Source organism: Mixophyes fleayi, chromosome 2 (genome assembly GCF_038048845.1).
Source record: "Mixophyes fleayi isolate aMixFle1 chromosome 2, aMixFle1.hap1, whole genome shotgun sequence".
Lineage (NCBI taxonomy): Eukaryota > Metazoa > Chordata > Amphibia > Anura > Limnodynastidae > Mixophyes > Mixophyes fleayi.
Window position 1 is genome coordinate 338,779,585 of NC_134403.1, and position 21,985 is coordinate 338,801,569.

The 21,985-nt window shown below is 39.6% G+C and overlaps 1 protein-coding gene across 4 annotated transcripts in view; it reads right to left on the bottom strand.

Moving 5' to 3' along the window:
* Window positions 1-21,985, bottom strand: part of LOC142139435 (ephrin type-A receptor 6) — a 630,331-nt gene that overhangs the window by 495,602 nt on the left and 112,744 nt on the right. For all 4 annotated transcript variants that reach the window (XM_075197036.1, XM_075197034.1, XM_075197035.1 and 1 more), the window contains exon 3: window positions 8,327-8,990. In XM_075197036.1, the coding sequence (XP_075053137.1) occupies window positions 8,327-8,990 (664 nt within the window). The remainder of the gene's footprint in view (window positions 1-8,326; window positions 8,991-21,985) is intronic.

The following is a 21,985-nucleotide window of genomic DNA, read 5'->3' on the forward strand; positions in this document are numbered from 1 at the left end:
AGTTCCAACGATATAATCATTCAACAGTGTATGTAACAAATTTCAGCACTGACCAGCGCTGGCTGGTGAACCATTGCTACATAGGGCAAAAAAAAATAGATGTGTCCACCTGTGGTTGTGATTCAATATAACAAATAATAAAAGCAGAGATGTACTCAGGGAGCAATTCTACAGTCCAACGGTCAACAGGAACGAAGATCGTGCTGGTACTAGTAGTACAGGATTTCCAACAATGCATAGTGGGCACTGTTGCAGCCTATTGAGCAATGTTATGCACATAATATAGCAACATGAAGGAGATTAACATCCAGATCCAATGGATCAAATAATAATGTAGCAGCAGGCAGGGCAAAACAAAATTACCAACTCCAATATAAGAAGGAGGAATAAGCTGTGAGAAATCTAGTCCAGTTAAGAAATATTAAATGTGCAGCAGTCCAGAATCACATCTGACATCCGGTTTTCAAATATGAAACATGATGTAGTCAAGATCCACGGCTGATGTCCGGTTTACAAATATTAAATGAGTAATAGTCAAGATTCACGGCTGATGTCCGGTTTACAAATATTAAATGAGTAGTAGTCAAGATTCACGGCTGATGTTCGGTTTACAAATATTAAATGAATAGTAGTCAAGATTCACGGCTGATGTTCGGTTTACAAATATTAAATGAGTAGTAGTCAAGATCCATGGCTGATGTCCGGTTTACAAATATTAAATGAGTAGTAGTCAAGATCCACGGCTGATGTCCGGTTTACAAATATTAAATGAGTAAGAGTCAAGATTCACGGCTGATGTCCGGTTTACAAATATTAAATGAGTAGTAGTCAAGATCCACGGCTGATGTCCGGTTTACAAATATTAAACGAGTTGTAGTCAAGATCACCGGCTAATGCCCGGTTTACAAATATTAAATGAGTAGTAGTCAAGATTCACGGCTGATGTTCGGTTTACAAATATTAAACGAGTAGTAGTCAAGATTCACGGCTGATGTCCGGTTTACAAATATTAAATGAGTAGTAGTCAAGATCCATGGCTGATGTTCGGTTTAAAAATATTAAAACGAGTAGCTGTCAAGATTCACGGCTGATGTCCGGTTTACAAATATTAAATGAGTAGTAGTCAAGATCCATGGCTGATGCCTGGTTTACAAATATTAAATGAGTAGTAGTCAAGATCCACGGCTGATGTTCGGTTTACAAATATTAAACGAGTAGTAGTCAAGATTCACGGCTGATGTCCGGTTTACAAATATTAAATGAGTAGTAGTCAAGATCCACGGCTGATGTCCGGTTTACAAATATTAAATGAGTAATAGTCAAGATCCATGGCTGATGTTCGGTTTACAAATATTAAATGAGTAGTAGTCAAGATCCATGGCTGATGTCCGGTTTACAAATATTAAACGAGTTGTAGTCAAGATCCACGGCTGATGCCCGGTTTACAAATATTAAATGAGTAGTAGTCAAGATTCACGGCTGATGTTCGGTTTACAAATATTAAACGAGTAGTAGTCAAGATTCACGGCTGATGTCCGGTTTACAAATATTAAATGAGTAGTAGTCAAGATCCATGGCTGATGTTCGGTTTACAAATATTAAACGAGTAGTAGTCAAGATTCACGGCTGATGTCCGGTTTACAAATATTAAATGAGTAGTAGTCAAGATCCATGGCTGATGTTCGGTTTACAAATATTAAATGAGTAGTAGTCAAGATCCATGGCTGATGTCCGGTTTACAAATATTAAACGAGTAGTAGTCAAGATTCACGACTGATGTTCGGTTTACAAATATTAAATGAGTAGTAGTCAAGATCCACGGTTGATGTCCGGTTTACAAATATTAAACGAGTAGTAGTCAAGATTCACGGCTGATGTCCGGTTTACAAATATTAAATGAGTAGTAGTCAAGATTCACGGCTGATGTTCGGTTTACAAATATTAAATGAATAGTAGTCAAGATTCACGGCTGATGTTCGGTTTACAAATATTAAATGAGTAGTAGTCAAGATCCACGGTTGATGTCCGCTTTACAAATATTAAACAAGTACTAGTCAAGATCCATGGCTGATGTCCGGTTTACAAATATTAAACGAGTTGTAGTCAAGATCCATGGCTGATGTCCGGTTTACAAATATTAAACGAGTTGTAGTCAAGATTCACGGCTGATGTCCGGTTTACAAATATTAAATGAGTTGTAGTCAAGATTCGCGGCTGATGTTTGATTTAGAAATATTAAATGAGTAGTAGTCAAGATTCACGGCTGATGTTCGGTTTACAAATATTAAATGAGTAGTAGTCAAGATTCACGGCTGATGTTCGGTTTACAAATATTAAATGAGTAGTAGTCAAGATCCACGGTTGATGTCCGGTTTACAAATATTAAACAAGTACTAGTCAAGATCCATGGCTGATGTCCGGTTTACAAATATTAAACGAGTTGTAGTCAAGATCCATGGCTGATGTCCGGTTTACAAATATTAAACGAGTTGTAGTCAAGATCCATGGCTGATGTCCGGTTTACAAATATTAAACGAGTTGTAGTCAAGATCCATGGCTGATGTCCGGTTTACAAATATTAAACGAGTTGTAGTCAAGATTCACGGCTGATGTCCGGTTTACAAATATTAAATGAGTTGTAGTCAACATTCGCGGCTGATGTTTGATTTAGAAATATTAAATGAGTAGTAATTATGATTGCAGCTAATGGCTGAGACAGAGAAGACACAGCCGAGTCCAGCACTTAAGTACCACAAAGTCAGTGGTCAAAATTCTTGCAAATAGTTAGTACTGTGTCAGTAGTCAGTGTTCAAAGTCAGTTCAGGAAACAAATAAGCAGCAAGGAATTCACAGCTAAAGGCCACTATTTAATCAAGACATTTTCAGCTGTTTTTCAGCTGTTATATCCACATCCAGTTGACAACGAGCAGTGGTCAGGATAGAAAGCTTTGATCTGATACACAGGAGACAAAGTTCACTGCCATGTTCTGGTACACAAATGCGAAGAACTGGAAATACTAGACACAATAATCTGATAATTTGTGCTTGCAGTTGCCAGTTGCCAGATACTTATAGAAACATGTGACTGTCCAGCCCGAGATGACGTCACTCACTTGGAAGCAGGGGAGGGCTGGAAAATTTTTAGTCAGGGAGAGGGACAATACTTGACTCAGCAGCCTTTTAGGAACCTTTTAAAGGAAAAAAAAACCGAAGGTGGCCCAGTGACCCAACCCAAGGTAGCCCACTGCCTCTGCCTGGAAGCTAGTGCTGCAAAAGTGAATGACTTATACTTTCTAGATGGCTTTAAGCAGAAACTGGTTTTAATATTATAAGTAGCCCTATGTTTCTGTACACGCACAGTAGCTACTACTGCCATAGTTTGAGACTGTGCCATAAATAAATAATATTTATTAAAAAAAACAAAACAATCAATTCATGCACTCCAGGGTGGTTGTGAAGAGCCCCAATAGTATTCAGATTGGGGCTACAGGGAGGGGGGTAAACAATTTCTGCCTGCCCTTATAGGGGCAATAGTCCAGTGCTGTTCAGTCTGGAGCTGATTTTCACTACAGTCCTCACACTCGTGGTCTCCTAGCTATAGTGAAAACCAATTTAGTCTGTCTTACACTGGGGCTGGATGAGGATTCGGGAGAGGCACACTGCCAGTTTTATTAGTTACTTATTACAAGGTGTTTTGTCACGCGGAACAAAAACTATAGGAGAAATTCCACACGGAACCCTCAAGGCCATATTTTGCTGGCACAACATTATTCATTTCACAGCTAAATCCTGAACGAAACAAATAGTGGAAACGTTCTTAAAATTTCATAGTAATAAAGGTAGACAAGAAAGAAAGAGGTGCCATCCAGTGGTCCAATTATGTCATAAAAAGGAAGAACGATTTGTGGTTGAACGTCTCATAAAGCTTTCAATGCTGAAAATCAAGGCAAAAGATGTACATTTTTAAATGCATTAGAAATAACTCAGCTGAGACACGCTGCTTGTAAACACCGCACATTGCAACGTGTCAATTGGTCAGGTGCCATAGTCTATCATGTGCCTTGGTCCAAGAGAAGAGACAGACCAGCTTGTGGAAGTGTATTGCTTGTCTCTACGTGCTTCAGTAAGAGCAGAGGAGAAGAGCAGGTCTAGACATACTGCTGCCTGTGGTGGTAACTAACAAGGCAACCTCCTCATCCCTTATGCAAGTTACCATAAATATTTGTGTATGAGATGTGTTCATTTTCAAAGACAAGTATTGAAATTTATGACCATTATTGGAACTACCAACAAGGTAAGTATAGGTATGCTAAATATATGCATCAAGAAATGTAACTCATTTAATTTTGCTGCCCTCCTAAACATGCCACCTGAGACAGATGCTCCATGATGCCTCTTGATAGATCCACCACTGGGTAGGCATTAGTGGGTCTCCAACTGTTGTGGACCTTAAAGTTCTATGAGCGTTGCATAAACATAACACCCTACATTCCAAGTTTGGGAAGCGAGACACAGCAAACAGGGATGTGGCCACCTCACTTTGGGGACATGGACGATCACAGCGGTCACATTATTTTTGAAGCGCTAGGACTCACCCGACCCCCTCCTCTTCCTTGAAAACACACCCTTGCACTTCCGCACAAAGTACCTACTCACCACTGCTAAATCAGGACACTGTTGGTGTGTTTACGCCTGCTCCTAAAAATCTTACAAGACATTCAATTATGATTCTATGCAAAGAATTTTAATTGCAAATATACTCACCCTGTCTGCTGTCCCCTGCCAGTCTGCTTTCATTGCATGGTCATTTTGTAAGGCAGACTATGTGTAATCTGAATTACACTGCAACACATAACACACAGTTTCCAAAGTAATAATTACCAAGGATGCTAGAGATTGACTCTGGACAAGTTTAGAGAATTATCAGAGAAAACATTACAAAAGAGCGTGATAAGAGGACTATGTGCGGCTTTGAAAATGCTGTCAAAGAGAATAGTCAGATGGCTGTTGTATAATACCTCACGATTATGCTCGATAGGAGAGGAGGTGTGCCGGCTATAGCCAAGTTTTTTTCTCTTTAATCTTGGCATGAGCATTGTAATCTAAGAGAGAGAGAAAAACTATGCAGCACATTTTTTTCAGATTTATTGCTCTCATAACCGACAGTGTTTTGCATTTGTTGGCAATTTTGGAAAAAAGACAGCATTATAATCATTTGGAATTCAAGGTGGCTTGTTTAATAATGCTCCTGGTGTTACAAGTTTTTTTTTTCAACAGCTGGATGGGAACAGTGAAGCTTTAGAGGTTATACAGCTCTGGGCAATAAGAAAATAAAACCAGTAGTAGAATATTCTGACTGTTTATGTGGCCTGAAGTTCAACCTCAGCATGAACAGTCCCTGACTATTTAGGAGAAAATCACAGACTATGTTCTTGTCACACACAAAGCATGACTTTAAGCTTCGATAAACATACAAATTCCTGGCAATAATAATTAGATTCACAGCATGGACTGGCAGACTTCCTTCCAGTTACAAAACTACAGCGAGGAAATAATTTAATGTTACAGCAAATCACTAAACCTTCATTTATGGTGACTTATCCTTACTCAGCAACGCATTTCGCTTTTGAGTGAGCGACACGTTTGTATGCTGCGGTGCATGGCAAAATCGAGTACAAAGAAAAAAGACTATTTTATTTTTCGTCCCTTTGACGTTTAGGGAAGAGTTAGGAGGACTGCCAAATTTATCCAGCTGTCTTCTAGTAGATATAAAGAGAGTGCAGCTGTAGAGGTATATATACATAAAGGCAAGCCACACCTGCTAACATAAACAGTAGTGCTATATGAAATTGGAAGTGATATTTAGCTGTATTTAGTATTATTAAATAAAGGCAGTGGAGTCTGTTTGCAACGGCAAAAGTGCAGCTCTGCAGTGTAAACACAGCTCTGGGCTCACTGTTACCCACGTTTTGGGCAAATTAAATATATTTGCAGAGCAAAATGCCCACTTGTGTGGAGGAGCTGAAGTTTGCACAGACAGGGGGTAGCAGTTGGACAGAGTGAATGGGTTTTGGTATAATGGGCAGAGGTCTTAGGGACTCATGTCCCATACACTGAGACCACCGGGATGGCACTCCATGGGTCCTAACCTTGTTAATTACATTGTCCTCCAGAGCCCTGGGAGAGGTATAGAACCTCAGTACTTTTAAGCAGGAGGCTAGTAGCCCATGGGATGAGGGGCTGGCATGCAGTGTTTTGTGGTGTCCCTCTCACAGAAGCAGCAGCCCTGTGCTGTCTAGCCCTCAGACTGGTTTTCACTATAATATGGGACCAAATGTTCATGGCCTCTGTGATAGAGAAAACCAGCACCCCACAAGCTGTCTAGAGACCGGGCTGGTTAAAGATCTGTGGGTGGCAACCTGTCTGTTGTTTAGGATATTTATTTATGCATTACACAGAGCATTGTACATGGGTACTGTTTAACTACAGGTGGGGTGTGCAGGAGCAAGACTCGGGCCTGATTTGGCCACCTCATGGGGAACCCCCTTCCCCTAAGATACACACCCTATGATTAGAGTGAGGAGACTATTAGTTTGCTCAGTAACTATGCCCAGTGTAGATGGAACTGAAACCATGATTACCACTGATAGCTCCCATGGAAGCTCAGGACATGGTTACTTTGTAACCGCTCTACCCCCTCTCGGTGCCCCTGAGCAAGTGTGCCTGCAAAATGCCTTCTCTGTCCAATGGGTCCCATTAAAATATAAGCCTTCGACAGAGAAGTGCATTTATAAGTACACTCCTAGCAATGCAGCAAAATGCTTCACACGCACAAAAGTGACACATGTAATAAAGAGATTCCGTCACTCATGGTGGAACAGGAGAAGGAAGGTGGTGGACAAGCATAAGCCAAGTAGTGTAAGGACATGTTCACGGAGATTAGGAGGCATACACATATAGGCCTCTCAGGAGGCTTGCTGGGTGTAGGAAGACTGGTGCAATGATACACAATGATATTGATGATGATAGGTGGCACTAGCTAGCTGCTTCTGATTGGCTGATTGCTTCTAGACTCCTCCTACTGAAAGTACTTAATTCATTAGTGTGACTGCTATATTATATAAAGTTGCAGCTGTCTATTCACTTTACATCCATAAAACTGCTGGGAGTATCCAGTACTTTCAAAACGTGCAATACCTTCATTTGATTGGATGACTCCCTATATGAATTCCTTACTGAGAATAGGTATATTTAAATCTAACACTTTAACATAAAAGCTCTGCACTTGTGTCCTTGAACCTGCACAACACATGACGCATCGTTATAATGCATTATTTCATGTAAATTAGTACTAAATTACATGAAGATACCCAGATCAAAAAGAAGCACTGACTAAGCTATTATTTTCAAGATTCGTGCATGGGACAATGAATCTGCTTTAAAGATATAAACACAGTTTTCACAAGTAACCCTGGAAATATATTTGCTACTGATATCTTAAAAACCTAAACGTATGAAAAGTAAAAATGAATTTGATATAGAGAGAACCCAGCAAATGGCTGGCAGATTACACTCAAGAGCTCAGTTCCATATTGAGTGAGACTGGGCAGAGCTCTGTCTCTCCACTCTCTGTAACATCCCTCTATGTCAGTACTCCCTACTGGTGTGGAACACAAATACAGAGGATGCAGGTAACTGCTGCCCATCAAACAATTCATATACTGAGTGCAAGAACTTGCACGATCCTCCGGGCCAAATGGAAAGAGCCAGATAAAAAAATGTTTAATGGACATATGAATAAGACCTGCACATACAACAAACAGGGGTGGGTCCCACCGTTGTGATCTCTCTTTACCTAAAGCCAAGAGCCGTTTGGTTTGGAATCATGCTAGATTTTCCTGCCGCTGTACTGCAAACAAATCTAGCATACCGCAGTGCCATCCATAGCTCTCAATAGAGCACTATGAAACATCCTCCACAGAGTTCTATTGTAGAGCTATGGACAGACTGTAGTCCTCCAGTGCTGAGACCTGTGGTGTGGGCCTGCTCTTCGCTCTTAGTAACTGCGGGAACATTTGGAGCATAGATAATTAACTAAATCTCCATTAAAGGTGGTGTTGTCCTTTAACCTTTAACTGTATATCAATTTAGAAAAAAAATTGGAAAAACAGAACATTAATGCAGCCTCATCGGCTTTAATAAAAAGTACTCTAATAAGCACAGATTGATCAAAAATACTTAAAGCTAGCATATGATATCTACAGAATCTACTTTTATAGTCAGTAACCATAAATACATAAAGATTATGAAGATATCAATCACTCACCATGGCAGATTCCATCTACTTCCTCATAGCCAATACTGCAGACACAACGTCCAAGTGGTACAAGCCAGTCACCATCAGCTCCGCAATACAATTTAGGAGTGTCTCTTTCCTCCGCATACTTAATGCAGGACCCTCGTACTTCGACAAGTGAAGATGAATCAACTCTTGGAATAGTATCTGGGAACATTGCCAGGTTGCGCACCATATATGGGCATTTTTTGTAGTAGACTCTTACCGAGACTAAAGCGATACAGGCTCCAATATCTTGAAAAGCGAGATAAAACCCTTTCTTTGAAATGGGACCTACCTCTCGAACCTCTGTGTTGAGTTTCAGGATTCGATCACCCAAATCCATCTGTGTGAAGCTCTCATCGGCGGCAATAGTATCGATCTTACTATACTGCGTTGGCTTGAACTTTACCGCATGAGCATCTTCAGATTCCATGTAGTGAAGGTTAAATGTCTCCTTGCAGGTCCCCACAACCCAAGGAATGCTGTTACAGTCCCTGAGTGTGAACTTCATCTCAACAAACACTTTTTGTGCTGCGTCCCGAGAGATCCAGTTGGTACGGAGCCAGTTGTTTTGATTTGCCTCCATCACGTTACATACCTGGTATGTATGAATAGGCCGATTGTATTCATCCATTTCTGTGATGGCATCCCACTGCAAACACCACAAAATATATATTATTATTATTATTATTATTATTATTATTATTATTATCAGGTAGTATGTAAGGCCACAAACATAAACAAGATTGCCCGATGATATAAATAAACAGCTAAAAAACAAAGGCAAGAAGCTTTTAAAAGAAAGCAATGCATTTAGTTGATGCATGAACACAGCAATAAATGAAAGTCATCTCAAGATAGAAACCCCCATTAAATACATGTACAAATAATTTAATACTAAGGAAAACAGAAAGGCTGTTGATGTTTTAAACAGAAAGTACGTAAAGCAATAAAGCAAACAATGTATCTACAACTGACGCTATTAAAGAAAATATACACTCAAGTAATAAATTCTATTTTGTGTAGCCTGTTGAGAATGCATATTGCCAATTATATCTAAATAATAAGCCCACTGATTGCTGATATATTATTTATCAGAATTAAACTAAAATGTCCACTTGCCTCTATGCAAGGAAATTTACACACGTTGAACAGCTTTTCGATGTGCCTGTAATTGGACCAACACAAAATGTCTTTGGAAGATTTAACTAAGCAACACTACTATTGAGCACATTGACACAACAGCTACAAATTAATTACCTGCTAGAGTAAGGGCATAAAAAGATAAACCTTCTTATTTTCTGGGACTTAGCTACGGTGGTATGAGAAATACAAGGCACTTAGGATATCTCAGCTCCCCGAAAAAACAAATTGCTAAGAAATAAGTAAGATAACAGCAAAATAGCGACACTTAATATTTTCTAGATCTATAGAAATATGGTTACTCACATTACCCAAGCACTTATCTCAAGCAGCAGAGGAAAATGTCACCAGTGCTTTGAAAGTTGTTTTAGCTGTATAGACACACCAATTATAGTGACCTTAGCAGTAAGGGACACTGCCTCAGCAATGGTTTAAGAGCCATCTGGGCGCATTTATCAGATTATTGTCTCAATGGAGCAACTTCAGTGCAGATGCAAAGAACCATTATACCAAAACTGATCTTAAGAACCATCAAGTCATCCAGCTGTCAGTTAACTTATTGTATGTGGAATTGAGCCAACAGACTCATTACTGGCTTTCAGTAGCTCTGTAAGATCTGGCTTCATATTCACCAGCGCTGTGCAAAAAAATGGACATTACAAGCACATTTAGGTTCTTTTTATTGAATGTTAAAAATAAACTCACATATAAACCACATTCTGTTTGCATTTTATATGTGCTTAATATGCGTTTTATTTGTTTTTGTTTTTTTATTTGTTTCTATGTAAAATATGTACTTGTCTGATTTAGTAAAATTATTTTTATTTTCACGTCTGCTTACATGTGCTTAACTGGTACTGGACACGTATCTAAAAGGAAGAATTTTATTCCCAGTGTCTACGTAGCCTAAGGCTGTAGACAGTTTGCTCATTTATATTGCATTTAGAAAAATATTAATACAAAATGTGAATGCTGAAATGTTATGTTAAACATTCGCAAGGAAATCACAGTTCACAACAGTTATTTCAACAGGTAATAATAAATGTGCAGTCTGTCTCCGTTAGCACCAGGTTTTGTACAATACATATACACAGGTACACACTCATATTATGCATAAAGTGTTCCGTTTGCAGCCACTTTCCTTAATGCATACTTGCCAACTCTCCCGGAATGTCCGGGAGACTCCCAAACTCCTAGAAGAGCAGGCAATTCTCTCGCATCCTATCCACTTCCTAGTGGGTAGGATGGGAGGTCTGGGAATGGGTTTTGGCCTCGCGACAAAATAATGATTCCTTTGAGGAGCCGGGGCCAAAATGACGCGATCGGCCGGAGCTCAACCATTCATTCGGCAACTATGGTGTTACCCAGGTCCTTGTGTGGCGTATAATCACTGCTTGCCTGTAACTTATACAAATTCCTGTGCTTTAAATGCTTAACTCATTGTATGATACAGTTCAGGTGCAAGTGGAGACAAATAGTTTGCGTGCACTTCATATGCCTGTTCAGCCAGTTCTCAGTTCTGATTATACAGATTTCCATAGCTGCTAACTGTCCCTAATTTCAAGGGAGTGTCCCAGGTTTTAACAATGTGTCTCTGGAAAGTCCTTATTTGTCAGTTTTGACCAATTGCACAATACTTTCTTTTTTTCTGCATGGTAGGTGAATTTCCTGCCATCTATTATTATGCTCTATGTTTCTGTGTATTCAAGAGGAATATTTAAAATGTTGCACAATTGTATTATAATCAAATTCAGTAAATAACACATTATGGATGTTGTAATGCTCCAAGATCCATTAATATTGTAGCACGACTGATGAGCTCAGATGCATGTGCCCAGCTGTAAAATGTGTCTGGAAATGATTTTAAAATGTTGGCACCATAGGGCCTCATTTACAGTTAGCAACTTAAAAAGCAATATAGTTAGATAATTTAAATTTAGATGGTTCAATGTTGCCCCTTGATAAAACTAAGTTAGGCTGCAAGAGGGGGTAAGTGTAAAATGTTCCAACAGATTTAGATTTGGAAGGGAGAGTGTCACGGGCAGGCTGGGCTGGGGGCCAGGGGGGCATCTGCCGGTCCCATATTGGGCTACATTGGGCTGAGTCACTTCGCCACCTGCATTTTTTTGCTTTAAAATAGGCTGCTGAGTGAAGTCTTGCCCCCCTCCCCTGGGGAGGGTCCTAGCTCAACTCTAAACTGCAGTAAAAGTAAAGCTGCCCGGTATTTGTTTGATACATACAAAATGCAGCTAGCATTTTTCCTGCTTACAGAACAAAAAAAGATATTTCCATTTGCACCCCTTGCATTGCCACATGGTTTGTGCGGGTGCAGAATCCGTTTTTTCAGCGAAACAGTCTGATTCAGAGGTGCAAAGTTCTGGCGATACAATCTTCTGAGTTTCACATTTGCTTCGCCATTTTTCTTGTGCTGTATTTGGAAATTTCCATTTTGCAGCATTTGTACGCTCCTGCAGCAGGAGCGGTACGAGATATATATATTATCATTTCAGGCAAATTGAAATAAATGAGACGTTAAACAAGGATACAAAAGGTGGCTCAAAGATTAACACCTTTTAGTAAACCTGGCCTCTAATGGCTGTTTCTAGTGATTACAAGGATTCGTGGCTTTCAAGACATAAGTAATGGAGAAGGAGGTAGTCTATTCCCAATATCCAAGGTAGGCAATGTTTTCCCCCATCTGATGTAGAACTACAAGTCTCAGGATGCTGGCCGAATGTGCAGGTAATTTTAGTCAGCACCAGGTCCATAGGACCATACTCACTTTCTCTGTACAATGCATTACCTTGCCTAGTGAACCGTAATCCTCATTTTCCAGTTTCAGGTCCCATAGCTCACCACTTGTGTTATGCATTCCAAAACAAAGCATAGCTTACAAATGTGTGATCAAAGGAATGGGTCAGGCCTTTTCCTTTAGTATATATACACAAACAAATGGGTCACTAAGGCATGAGAACATGAGGAGACTGAAGATGTAAGTACAGGAGAGTATTGAGTGGGAACAGAGAGCAGACAAAAGGACAATATAAGGAGAGGTGTTTGCAGTGATGAAAATTGGAGTTAGGACAATAGTGATCATTGCAAGAGTGAGCGGTGAGTTTCAAAGGAAGCTGACTAAGAGAAGACATGAAGGTCCTAAATCATCATGCCATGTATCTACCGATCTTGTGCGTATCGTACGTCAGATCACTCTGCGCATGCCCAGAACTAGCTCATACATTACAGAATGCAGTAACGCCCCCTGCATCTTCACACACAAAGCACACTTACTAAAGCCTATGATTTCTGGGAGGAAATGGGGCAGTAAGGGGTGTTTGCCTGTAGTCAATGTACAGTAGGGGCATGCCAAACTCGAGCATACGCAGCCACGTCAGAATCAAGCTCTACCCATCTCAAAATTACTTATTTTCATGCCATATTTCTTGCTCCAGCTTCAGGGCTAGTCTAAGCCCTGAGTATGCATGCTATAACATGTGTTTGCAACAGGATCATCTGTCAAAATGTATTGTTAATTCAGTAGATGTTCATAACATCCTAATAAATGTATTTTGTGGGTCGAAAAAACAAAACAAAACTTTGTTTAACTGTTTTGTCATTGATGCTTGTATTATTAACAAGTGACAATAATTGAATAGTTTTTGGTTTTTTTCTGAGCGCTCTTTTGTGAATGTATATTCCACATAGGTATTGGACATATCCTGCAGTGTCTTCTGTAGCAGAGCAGAGAAGACCTGCACCCAAAATTATCAGCGCATGTATCTTCAGATCTGAACCTTGTTGAATTCGGGAGTACACAGAGATGATTTACATGGCGTTCAGTATGCGTGCCTTGATGAATCAAGCCCAAAAAGTGTTTATTGATAGAAACAGGAGAGATTGTAAAACCCACTAACTTAGGCCTACTGAATACATTTCCATATGGCGCTCTTCTCAGAAAGCAGCTACAACATCATAAGAAGTCCCCTCCCCCCCTTATTCATGCTTTCTCCCTCTCACCCCCTGTACCCCTCCTTCTATCTCTCTCTATTGTCTGTCGTGTATTGTTTGTCGTTACCGGATGCGCCATTCATTATTGGTTGATGGACTGTGATATTCTCAATTGCTTTCACTTTTTTATTATGTTTCATCTGCTGTACAAGTGCAACTTATGCTTTCAATGAAAAAAAGAAATTACACAACCCCCCCCCCCCACCCCCCAACACACACACTAACTGTGCCTCTCTGCCATCTCCTCCTTGATGTCCTTATGCTTTCTCAAACTTAAAATGGCCAAAACTGAACTCATGTCTTCCCTCCATCAAGAGTGTCCTACTCTCCCAACCTCACTGTTGACAACACCACTATATCTTCTGTTCAACAACTCCGCTTCTTAGGTGTTATACTTAACTCCTCCCTCTTCTTCGCACCTCTCATTCAATCTCTTGACCAATCCTGTCGCTTTCAGCTCCGCAACATCGTCCGTATAAGACTCTTCCTCTCCCAGGATGCCAGCAAAACTCTTATCCACTTACTAATCATTCTCAACTACTGCAACCTCGTCCTTATTGGCCTCCCCCACTCCCATCTCACTCCTCTTCGATCTATACTTAACTCTGCCCCCCACCACTGGAATGATCTCTCTCGTTCTATTAGACTATCCCCTAGTCTGTATAACTTCAAACGGTCATTGAAAACCCACGTTTAGAAATGCCTACCTGTCTTCCACCTAACCATCTCACCATGTAGTGTACCTTCCCTTTCTTTATCCTACATCTCCCTCTCTTGCTTCTTGTCCTCAGATCCTCTTACATTGGTTCACCCCATGTGTCAACCATTTGTCTGCCCCTTTCGCTTTAGATTGTAAGCTCTAGTGAGCAGGGCCCTCTTCCCTTTTGTTCTCATTACCTATAATGTGTTGAGAGATGTAGACAGGGGAGGGCTCGCAAATTTTAGCCCAGGGGGCAAGACTCGACTCAGCAGCCTATTTTAAAGAAAAAAAATGCAGATGACCCAGTGAAACAGCCCAAGGTAGCCCACTATAGAACTGGCCCAGGGGAAGAAGCCCCCTTGCCCCCCAGCCCAGCCTGCCCCTGGTTGAAGTGATATTTGTTTACTGTATTGTACTGTTCTTCCATGTACTGTCCTGTTGTTTGCCCCCTTTACGGGGCTGCAGACCTCATGTGGAGTCCTATAAATAAAGATTAATAATAATAATAACAATAATAATAATTATAATAATTATAATGGTTATTACGTTAAAAGGGTAATAAAATTACTGCGGCAATAAAGATTACTTATCTCCACAAATTGCCATTTTATCGCCATGGAAGGGTTTGTGTTTTATTTTATTTTTTGTTGCTTTTCGTCTTGGTTAAAATTTGTTATTATATTTAGATTTTAAGATTTTATCTTTTTTTTATTGCACTGTTTATTATGTACAGCAGAAGCAATGCAAGAAAAGGCTAATATATATTAATACATCAAGTTATAGCTCAACAAATGATCCAACTTGTAACCAAAAACAAGGTATGTAAACAAACATCTGGTGATGCATATTTTATCACATTTAATGTTGATATAAGGTTTTTTGAATATTAATTTATGTAAATTACAATATTTTATATTTAGTATAACAATAATTTAACTCAACACATAACTTTTAATTTTTGCAGACAGCTAACTTGTTCAGAAAATTGCCATATTCAGGGAGTATAACGATGTAACTGAAAACAGAACAATGTTTTTTTTCTAGACAATTAACTTGATCAGAAATTGACCACTTATTTGTTCTTTAGTGCCACGGTGGTGGCCATAGTGCATGGATGGGCAACAGCTGGTATAACTCCCCACTGACAACTCACCTTCTTTAAATCTTTCTTCTGTTCTCCAGCTGCCTTCATTCTTTACCTTCTCTCCTCGCTCACACTTTTAACCCTTTAGCTTTCATACCATGCTCTGTAGACTTTCTCTCTCTGCCCCTTTTAAAAGACATTTGGACCTCATATAAGAAGACCCAACGTCTCGCCAGGGTGGCAACCACAGGATGTGGACATCTGTAAAATCCTGTTATGTGTTGAGTTAATTTGTTGTTACACTACAACCGCAAATATTGTACTTGTCAAAATAAAAATAATGTGTTTAATCTTGTTGTGTTTAAAAGAAAGTACTCGGTTTATCAAAGGGTGAAAAGCTTAGTGCCGGTGGGGATGAGAATTTTCACCACCAAAAGGTCTTACTTACTCTCACTTTTTCCTAATTTATTTCAGCCTGAATCCTTTAAAAACGTTTTTCTCAATTCACAAATGGGATTTCACCTATGGGAAACTGGATGTGACTTCATGGGGACATGGGAGTGGTTTAGTTTATTAGAGACACGGTTTGGATAGACTGAGGGTGGGTCTTATTCCGGGCCTGATAAAGGGTTCAGGCCATCCTTGGCTAATATGCTCATAGCTCCCCCCTCGCCTTCCACACCAGGCTAATATGCGGTAGATAAACATGAGCTTGTCACACCAGCGCCTGTCGCCATTCTGTGTCCCCTATTGCTTATCCTCAATCGGCCGCCCAAGGATGATTCACTGTCTTCAGCCTGCACCATGGGAATAAGTCCAGATTGAAACTTTACTACATTTCCCTTTCAATAGTTCTCTTTTTACTTTGGAGAACAACTATTTTCTTATATTTTAAAATTATTTTCAGTTTATGCATCTGCCCGTTATACTTTTTCCACACCTGGAAAATATTGCACCCCCGCCCTCCCCCACAAAAGTCTCGCACCCTAGGCTGCAGTCTAGTTAGCCTATTGGATAGTCACGCCATGGGATTATTTTGTCCCGGTTTTGATTTTATAAAATGTTGGGAGGTATGTAGATGGTCAGCGTGATTTACAAACTATATTGCCTCCATCTACAGACACATTGCCCGCTGCTGCCGTTGGGATTAAATTAACGTTAGTGGACATTGTAATCCAAAACAGTGTCTAATGTGTAGAGTCCTGTGGTGTAGATCGTGCGGAGGTGGCTTGCACACATGACATAACTCATGTCCTTGCTTAGGAGTTAATGAAAGAGATTGAGTAGCTAACTGGACCAGAGAAGAGGAGCGCCCACTGAGATCTGTACAAATAGCTGTCACAAGTTACACGCCACAAGCAATGCTGTAGGCTGTGATGTCACCATGCTGCCTCCGCTCCTTTAATGATTGTATTGCTGGAAGCCTCACTACTCTTATTGTGTAAAAAAAATCTAAAAAATCCACCTCTAAGTAAGGGGTTCATCATTCTTGCTGTTCCAGCAGCATCGGGTCATTGATAATTTACCTCCTGTGAGCATAAAAGCTTTGAAATACATTTTACTCAGATTGCCAGTACACAGCTGCAAGCCATGCCATGCTCCTTGTCCCTGCTTTCTTCCAGAACTGTGTGTCCTATTTTTAGCACGACAAGGTTCAGTCACTTAAATCTGGAACATTTACAGTGTATTATATCAACACATTTAAGATGCTGAAGCACAAGGCTTAAAAATTAGGTAGAAAAAGTATAATGTTTAATGTAATATAATTGTAATTTAAAAGTTTAGCTTATCATGATATTTTGTGCTCTTCCTAGAGGATTCTGCAGACATAATCCTGGTGACAAGCCGAGCCTGAGATAATGTGATAGTTATTTATTACACGTATAAAGTGCTGGCTGATCCCATTAGATATTCAGTGTCGGGGTTACTGTTTCTAGGAGAAAGGTCACAGGCCAAGGTTTATTACAGCACAGAGGACATTACGCTGCCACCACCAAATCATCTTAGCAACACCCTTCATTGCACTCTATAGGGTGGAACTCACAAGACGAACTGGCAGTCTAAAATCTCAACATCACTGTTCAGTAAATTGGCTGGGAAAGGGCAACACAGGTGATTAGCACTTTTTAAAATAAGTTATCTAATTTGAAACCTTAAAATAATTATTTTACAAAAAACCCACAATCCATTGTTCAGAAGGCTACCATCTACATTTGCTGCAGTGTACCATGTCTGTATCTCACTATGCTGTCTAATTTTTATTTAAAGGGAATACATACATAAGGATCTTTCTGCCTGCCACATCACCTAAAATAACCCAGTATATGCATTACTGTATGTCAGAATGTGGATAATGATGACTTTATCTTGATAGAGCTGTTGCTGTTATTAATATTATTATTATTGGATAATGTAAAATATTAAACATCTCTGATTATTAGGCTGCTTTTGACTCCAGGGGGTATATTTACTAAACTGCGGGTTTGAAAAGTGGAGATGCTGCCTATAGCAACCAATCATATTCTAGCTGTCATTTTGTAGAATGCACTAAATAAATGAAAGCTAGAATCTGATTGGTTGCTATAGGCAACATCTCCACTTTTCCAAACCCACAGTTTAGTAAATCTAGCCCCAGATGTAAAAGTTTGCCTTTTACAGATTTTTTTCATACTGATTTCTCTGAATAATATTCTTCTTATGGCAGATTACCATCCACAACCCTAGTGTGCATTCTTCTGCAACATTTTCCCCATTACTCTGGAGCTGCATTTGCTGTGTTATATTTTATTGAAAATTGCATAGCAGATAACTATATAAATTAAGCCTGTGGCACAATGCTTTGAGCGGCCTCTCAAGTTGTGTTCTGTGTGGATTTAATTGCTAATGCAAAATGATATCATAATAAGCAGAACATCTGCTCGTAAACGCAACTTAAAATGCCAGATTGTGCAAGTTCGCTGCTTTAAACTTCATGGATAATATTATTAACCTTTTATATTGTATAGGGTGAGTTTTATTAGGAAGCATTTTATTAAACTTTATTGACGTATACGAATGCATTTTAGAGATCAATGGGACGTCAACAAAGTTTTAATTGTCATACAATATGTATAAGGTACGTTATTGTTAAATTACGGTGGTGGCATTTTAGGAACGCTTTCTGATATAAAGTATTTTAATGTCTTGTTCATGATCTAAAGTATTTTAATGTCAAAATTTGCACAGGTATTACATAGAATGCATGTATTATAAATCATTTATATAATTTCTAAAAGTTTTTTTCAATGCCTTATTCTTTTTCTTTTCAATAAAGAGTTGTAAGTAGCAAAACTTGATTGCTCTTATAGGTTCCTATCCACTCACCACTTGCACTTATACTAAACCCATGGACTGGATGCCAACTTGTTCAGGATTCTGACACAAGCTTTGTTTTTCATAAGAGACAAATGTTCCAGTGATTCTAAATTGGACACCATCTGTATAGTTTAGATGAGTTGTTCAGAGGGCAATGAATCCATATAGCCCGCACTTTCTCAAATGTATTGATGTAAATACTACTCCAATACTAAAAAAATCGAGAACAGAATTAGTAGGAGATTTCTATTCTTTACCGATAGGAAGATAAGTGTATTTTCAAATAAGCGTAATTTCTTTTTTAACTCTTATTATTCACTATATCTAAAAAGCTTGTCCATAATTAATGTCCCACCACACTGACCAGTTCATTAACAATTTGTCAGGCTCTGTGATTACTTGTGCAAATGTAAGACAGTACCATCCAATCACAGACAGTATTGGAGCCTGAGCAGACTGTTGGAGACTATTTAATTTCCAATGCAGTCTGTGATTGGATGGTGTCAGTTCACTAGACTTTACTCATACATGCATTCAGCTGGGCAGTATTGTAATAAGGGCTTCATACTTACTGGGGGTTGACTTGCGTTTATTTTAGCATTTTAACTAGTGTCCATATTATGGTTACAAAAGACATTTTATGAAAAATGGAACGCAACAAAACACTAATAAAGCGTAAGTGGGTATTGTAACATCAGAAACAATGGTTTCTACTGTCAGACAAATTCACTTGCATTTGACTAGCGTAAAAATCGCTAATAAACCACATGTAAAAATGTCAATGTGCATAAGACAGAACATGCAGTATTTTCTCTGGTCAGCAACATAGTCATGGGTCACATTATACTTGCCCCTCCCTGTTGTAAGCTTTGCGGTGATTCGCGTCATTTTGGCTCCTGTTCTAAGGTTTGCGGAAAATCGCGTCATTTTGGCCCCACCCCCAAAGACAAGGAGGGGGGGCAAAATTACACGATTGACCGTGCCTCGTCCCCTCCCGCCCTCCAACCACACCCCCTGCCCACCATCTCCCGGAATTCACTATTCAAAGGTTGGTAAGTATGATATGTAGTCTGTTACTGTACATCAATACAGGTGAGTACAATTCTCTGATTTACAACTTGCACATTCTTTACAAGCCAGGCCATTTTGTCGGTCTCTGGCGAAAACGTCAGTTTAGGCTTATCACTTTTTAATAAATAGACCCCTTAATGTTTTATATGCAAACCCACGACCCCCGGTGACTGCAGGAAGGGATCCCCGGAGGGGGGGGGGGTGAGTTAGGTTCCACGGTGGATCTTCCATATGGAGTCCCCATGCATGGGATTACTAAAGAGCCTTTGAGAGACTCAGAAGAGCAGAGAGGACACCACAGAGGGTGTTAAAGCCTAAGAGGTGAGTGAAGAGGCATTAGTGAGTGTGAGAGGGGCAGAGGGTGCACAGGGAGGTTGTGTTATAGTCCAAGGGATACGGTTACCACAGAGGAGGGCTGAGTAATGATGATCCTGTGCAGAAAAGTGCCATTGTCTTAGAAGTGAGAGAACACAGTGTATGTGTCAGAAGCTGTTCCCAGATGTGGGAAATGTTGAACAGTCAGCAATGGGGTAACTGTTAATGAAAAACATGTCTGCTAATGAAGAGCAGGGGAGGCTGACAAGTAATCTGGCAACTTATAAAAATTTGTGCAGGAGGATAGAGGAAATGTGAACATCCTGGGACCTGTTTCTGAATTGTGCACGAGGGGTTAATATGGAAATATAGCTGCAATCATATTCGTATTGTTCATTAAAAATTGTGCTGGAGTTGGAAGGTGGATGGAAAAAAGTGTTTATGTTCTGTCGACCAAATTATTGAGATATCTGTTTGCACTGCACCCCCAAGTTACTAACATATGTCCCTGCACATGTGGGGACCCCTCTGGTCATCTACACTCACGTCCAGGAGTTAGTCAGGGCTAGAGAAGTGTGTGCTTTGCATAACCCATCATCTTAACAAGACACACAGTGACAGGGGGCTACATATCATCATCAGCCATTTATATAGCAACACTAATTCCACAGCACTGCACAGAGAACTCGCATCAGTCCCTGCCCCATTGGAGCTTACAATCTAAATTCCCTAACATACACATACACACACACACACACACACACACACACACACACACAGACCAAGAGAGACTAAGGTCAATTTAATAGCAGCCAATTAACCTACCAGCATGTTTTTTTGGAGTGTGGGAGAAAACCGGAAACCCAAACAAACACGGGGAGAACATACAGTTTGTTTATTAGTTTACTGTGTTTGTCCCCAATTGTAAAGCGCTACGGAATATATTGGCACTATATAAATAAATGATGATGATGATGTTGTACGGTATTTTCCATAGTTGTGTATGAAATTTCCCTTACACAGAAATAGCGTCACCACGAGGTTTAAGAGCTACGGAGTGTAGCACAAATTTTAGGTCAAGATGAAAGTATGGAATCTTAAGGATACATAATTTCTTTTTATTAGAGGGTACTTTTTTTTCATATGAGAACAATTTGTAGTTTTCAGTTTGCTAAGCGCTATGAATGGTACTGTAGACACTTTTCTAAAACTGCCCTGGGAAATTGCTGACAGTGAAATATTGTCCCATAATGAAGATCAAAGAGAGAACAAATAAGAATTGGGAGGTATGAAACTAATCCTGACAAAAATCCAGAAAAGTCTCCTGCTAAGGATGAGACCCGCTGTCCCTTTGAAGAACAAAAAAAGGATATGCTATAATTCGCTTTTTTTGTGAACTGAGACTATGCTCTAAGTAGAAATGGCTAAAAGGGATTATTGTGTCGCTAATTTAGTATTACAATTGCAAACACAATATTAACTGTTTGCAATCATTAATAAATGAATATAATGAGAAAGAGAGAGATTTAGTTACTGTCATAGGGCTAGATTTACTAAGCTGCGGGTTTGAAAAAGTGGGGATGTTGCCTATAGCAACCAATCAGATTCTAGTTGTCATTTTGTAGAAGGTACTAAATAAATGAAAGCTAGAATGTGATTGGTTGCTATAGGCAACATCCCCGCTTTTTCAAACCCGCAGCTTGGTAAATCTAGCCCATAGTGTCATCTAGTCACCACAGACAGAATTATAACATGCAACTTCCAGGAAAAGGTTCTGATATGTAGGAGCCAGTTTAATAATGGCATTACCACTTATTGTCAGTCTCTGTCTAAACAGTGATGCTGTTGTGTTTTGTAATTATATTATGTAACATCACAATTGCAGTTATCAAACTCAGTTGTGCACTTAGGGTCTAATGCTGAGTTGTGTTTGTTTAGTGTAAAATATGCAATTTTGTACTACTCATGCCCACAA